Source organism: Gavialis gangeticus, unplaced genomic scaffold (assembly GCF_001723915.1).
Source record: "Gavialis gangeticus isolate Ggan-Ray unplaced genomic scaffold, GavGan_comp1, whole genome shotgun sequence".
NCBI classification, from domain to species: Eukaryota; Metazoa; Chordata; order Crocodylia; family Gavialidae; genus Gavialis; species Gavialis gangeticus.
This window is the reverse complement of record NW_017729022.1, coordinates 111208299-111213098: the sequence shown is the minus strand read 5'-3', so window position 1 is coordinate 111213098 and position 4800 is coordinate 111208299. Positions and strand designations below refer to the sequence as shown.

Below are 4800 nucleotides of genomic sequence, written 5' to 3'. Positions count from 1 at the left end.
CACAGAAGAGCCACGCGCATGATCAGAGATCAGGAAAGCAGACCTTACGATGACAGGCTCAGGGGTGACCTGATGGTCACCTATAAGTTTATCAGGGGTGACCACCAGGATCTGGGGGAACGTTTGTTCACCAGAGCGCCCCAAGGGATGACGAGGTTGAATGGTCATAAACTGCTACAAGACCATTTCAGGCTCAACATAAGGTCTGGAACAGCCTGCCATCGGAGGTAGTTCAAGCACCTACATTGAACACCTTCAAGAGCAAATTGGATGCTTATCTTGCTGGGATCCTATGACCCCAGCTGACTTCCTGCCTTTTGGGCGGGGGCTGGACTCGATGATCTTTCGAGGTCCCTTCCAGCCCTAAAGTCTATGAAAATCTATGAAAACTGTGTTCATTATGGGGGTTGTACCAATATAGCTGCAGTGAATAAACTGCAGTTAACTGACACAGATATAACAGTTAAAGAAAGCTGTGTAAACCAGGCCTAGTCTTATCACTGAGTTGCATCCAAGCCCCATTCTTATTAAGACACTGGATTCATTCATTTCCCAACATTACCTAGACCTAACAGAAAAAGTCTCGCTAGCACATCACAAGCAAAATCTGCCTATAGCCAGTCACCTGAGCTAACCCCAACTTCCTTAGAGGGGGAAAAAAGTGAATATGCAGACTTATGAAATTGAATGAAATAAGAAACAATGAGACCACAAAATAGGATACTGGACAATACTGACAGCGAAGTCTGATAAATTCCAGCTTTAGATGTGGGTCATTTTCTTATTGTATTGTGGAATGGAGCATCTCAGGGGTTGGCAATATACAACCCCAGGTGAGATCTGGCATGTGAAATCAGGTGGTATGGAGCTGCACCAAGGTGCATGCCCCCTCCACAGCACTCTTATTCAGCCCTCCCTAAAACTCTCTTACCAGCATTTACTGTACTCTCATTGCAGAGGGGCAGATATCTGCAATGACGATGCAGGCACCTCAAATTCTCTTGGGGATGGAAAGGAGCTCGTGGCAGGGAGTGAGGTTGCAAGCTTTGGCCTGGGAGACAAAATGTTGCCAACCTCTATCTTAAGACAAGGAGGCAAGAAAATGCAAAGAAAAGAAGATAAATGAAAGAAAATGCAAAAGAACTCACCTTTAAGAGCTGCACAGTGTTTCTTAACTGCACCAGGAGTAAGATGCAAAAAATTGGGAATCTGAAAAAATATTTTATTTGTAAACTGATGTGTGTGGACTCTACCTTGACCAGGCAGTAACTAGCTCAAACAAAATCCAATCACATTTTCAATACTTCTTTTATGCATAAAAAAAATTGATCAGAGAATCAAGGAAGAGGATTATTATGCAAGTGTCTTTTCCTACCTTTGATCTAATGTAAGTTTAATTAAACATCAATGCCCTATGCAAGCCTTTTACAAAGATGAACAAAACAAATCTGATTGGCTTCATTTATATTTCTACTTTGGTGCAGGGCTATGTTAGAATGAACTATGTTCACCTTTTTCTCATATATTTAATATATCAAACAGTAAATATCTACCCATACCACCAAGCATTTACTTTTGTGACTTGATTTTCAAGATCAACTAAAATGAATAAATTCCTACCTTTATAAGCTCCAAGTTGCCCTCTTTTGATGGAGGTGCTCCTCTCCTCATTGGGTAGCCCATTCGAATGGGAAGTGGAACTGCAGAAGGCTTAAATGCTGCTGCAGTTGGGTAAACGCTGCTCCAATCTTGATCAACAGGCATTTTTTTTGTTCTAGGAATCCCAAACTAAACCACAGTTAGAAGTGATAAAAGTTAGATGAAGGTGGTTTGGTTTGAGAGATAAAGCCAGTAACTTCAAGGAATACCTTGAGGTCGCATCTAACAAAGTAATTTGTTGCCATGAAATGTCATGGCTCTCTTAACCAGTTATTTTCTAAGGCGTCACACTGCCTTACCTGATGCCTGACTTCAGACTAACATGGGTAACAACCTCTGTGCTCAACAATTTGTAACAAAGTCAGTGTTTAGTTTAAAAAAAAGTTAGTAATAAATGTTTAAGATTAAATCATTTTAACTAAACAGTGTGCAAGATTGCTGTAGTAAAACATCTGTCCACATACAAGCTGCATCTATACTTAGGTATGTATGGGGAGGAAGAGGAGGAGGGGAATCCACAAAATTTGCAAACAAAATTGAAGGATGGGGTCACTCAAATACTTAAGAAAACATTCTGGCCACTTGCAGATGTGAACTCCCCCCTCCCTCCCAAAAAACACTTTACCAGAAGAAGCAGCACATTACTTTATCCAACACCACAGCATCTGTATAGATCAAGTGCTTTAGAGGAATTTTTTGGCACTTTTATCTAAAGCGGATTCAATCAGCTAAGTGCCAAAAAAGCCCCACTAAAGCACATGAACTATACAATGTTGAACTAATACACTGCCTCTTTTGGGCATGAGCAGGGCTCAGCATGGGAATGTGCCAAGTTTAAAGTGGTTTGGGTTTTTTACATCTGCAAGCAGCCTGTATGTTACATTTCTTTTTTTCATATTGCTTTAAAGTTTAAATGCAACATTCAAAGACCGCCTATTTTTTTTGCCTTAAGGCATATGAAAATGGCCTAAAGGCCTTTCCTCTTTCCCCCTGCTTTTATTTTATTTTAGAAATATGAGAAACAGAAACTCTAGTCATTCATGGTTTTATTAGAAGTCTGTGAAAAGACTTGTATTAGAAGTGTGTAGTGTGAGCTTTAAGCACCAATGTTACAAGGGTATATAGGTGCCAAAAAATGCCTCTCAGGATTTCCAAAAGTGTCTAAGTAGGTTAGATAACCCCTCCTCCATCAAATAAACAAAACAAAGCAAAGCAAACCACCAGGAAAGGAACTTTAAAATTGTGGTTCTGAATGCAAGACAGAAGCTCACTAAACAACTTTCTTTCAGATCCTCATACACCCAAAGTGGTTGACCCAAGATATTTAAAATTTGTTATATATTGCTGATTGATGGAAGATTTCCAATAATTTGATCATGGCCCCACAGATGCAGTCACTACACAAAAAGAAGCTGGTCTCTTCCCCAAAGAACTTACTATGTAAATCTAAGATAAGAAAAAAAGGGATGAAGCCCGTCAAACTGCCTTGGTAGATCATTGAAAATTACTGCTTAGTAAAAATAAACACACATACAAAGCACATAAGGCAACTACTACAAACCTTCAGATTATTAAAAATAATTCATGGCAACATGCTGTGTTTCTTACTTGTGATTCAGGAAAGTCGTACATGATCACTAACACCTTATAGGAAATTCCCAGAAAAGAGGGGGAGTCAAAGTTGAGAGAAGCCATGACAGATATTTTAGTTACCTTTGGGACTGGACTCAATGATCTGTAAGGTCCCTTCCAGCCCCTAACTACTATGAAACTATGACAAATATTGGTCACAAACCAAGGGAACTCAAAGTCAAGGCCACAGTAACATTTTGGATTTCTCTGAAGTGTAACCTGTGTTTGCAGTGCTTGGCCTCAACACAATTACAATACTACTACTTTTTGTACTTTTAAGGGTGCATGGTTGATTATGGACAAGGACAGAAGTGACATTTGTGACAAAAGAAAAGTGGGGCCAGGGAAAGCCTCTGTTTACCCACACCTCTGGCTTTTCAACACTTGTGTGCAGTTCAGATGGACTAAACATGATGATTTAAAAGCTGGCAGGCCGGGAACCAGATTCAGGGAGGCTCTTCCTGGCTCCGGTTCCCCATGCTTCTAGCTGTAGAACTGCCTACTGAATACTGTATATTGAATACCTATTGGTATTCCCAGGCAGGGTAGAGGCTAGGCTGTCAATCAATGAGCTCCTCAAAACTTGGAGGTGACCAAGAAGCAGTCTTGTAGTGTCCCGTCTGGAAAGCTTACCTGTGTAGTTCTCCCATGTGGAGACTGGAATACATATACATTCCATCTCCCAGGCCTTTTATTTACCCATAGGAATTTCACAGAAATTCTTACTGCTAAAAATGAGTGCCTCAATAGCTCACATCAGATAGTTGAAAAGTCTGAGAAAGATTAAAATGAATGATTCATTCTGGAATGTGGACATATTCAGTTGATTTATTGGCTTTATTTTCAGAGAAATGTATTCTTCTTTTAACAAATTTCTGAAACACTGTAAAACATAAAAAGTAAAACCTGCCTTGGGGTAAGATGTTTGCAAACACTTTCATTTCTTACCCGTCTACTGTACCATGATACCCCAGATCTTCTCGAGTGTACACCTACAAGGCAAAATAATTTACTATTAAACTTGCTAAAAAACTTATATATTCATGGCATGGCATCATAACAACAGTAAAATTAACGGATAAAGGCAATCTGCAGAATTACCTGTTACAGTTAATGGAAGCCAGGGAGAACCCTAGCCTTTCAAATTAGGACTTGGGGTGGGTGGCCAAGAGAAGGGTGGATATCACTCACCTCCTTGCCAGTGTTGAGAATTAGGGGTGCACCAACAGATATTCTAGGGGCTGATACCAATAGCTGATTTTTAAGGAGGCATATCGGCCGATACCAATCCTATTTCTGATACAGTGGTTGCAGCTGGTAAGTCTGTTGTGGTGGACGGGGAGGAGGGAGGGAAGGGGTGTTGGGAGGTGTACTGAGCTCCCTGCAATGAGGAAGGGAGTGCGGCAGGGTCAGAGGCTGGGTGTGAGATGGAACCATGGATTGTCCAGGGGCTGTGGGGTGGGAGGGGAGCTCCTGCTGCTGTATACACCTCAGGAGGACATTGGAGGG

The 4800-nt window shown here is 41.0% G+C and overlaps 1 protein-coding gene across 1 annotated transcript in view; it reads right to left on the bottom strand.

Annotated features, from left to right (window-relative positions):
• Nucleotides 1-4800, bottom strand: part of MRPS35 (mitochondrial ribosomal protein S35) — a 59999-nt gene that overhangs the window by 46517 nt on the left and 8682 nt on the right. Inside the window, exons 3-5 of the mRNA XM_019515852.1 lie at nt 4240-4329; nt 1621-1788; nt 1149-1209 (exon numbers count right to left, since the gene is read on the bottom strand). Of these exons, the coding sequence (XP_019371397.1) occupies nt 1149-1209; nt 1621-1788; nt 4240-4329 (319 nt within the window). The remainder of the gene's footprint in view (nt 1-1148; nt 1210-1620; nt 1789-4239; nt 4330-4800) is intronic.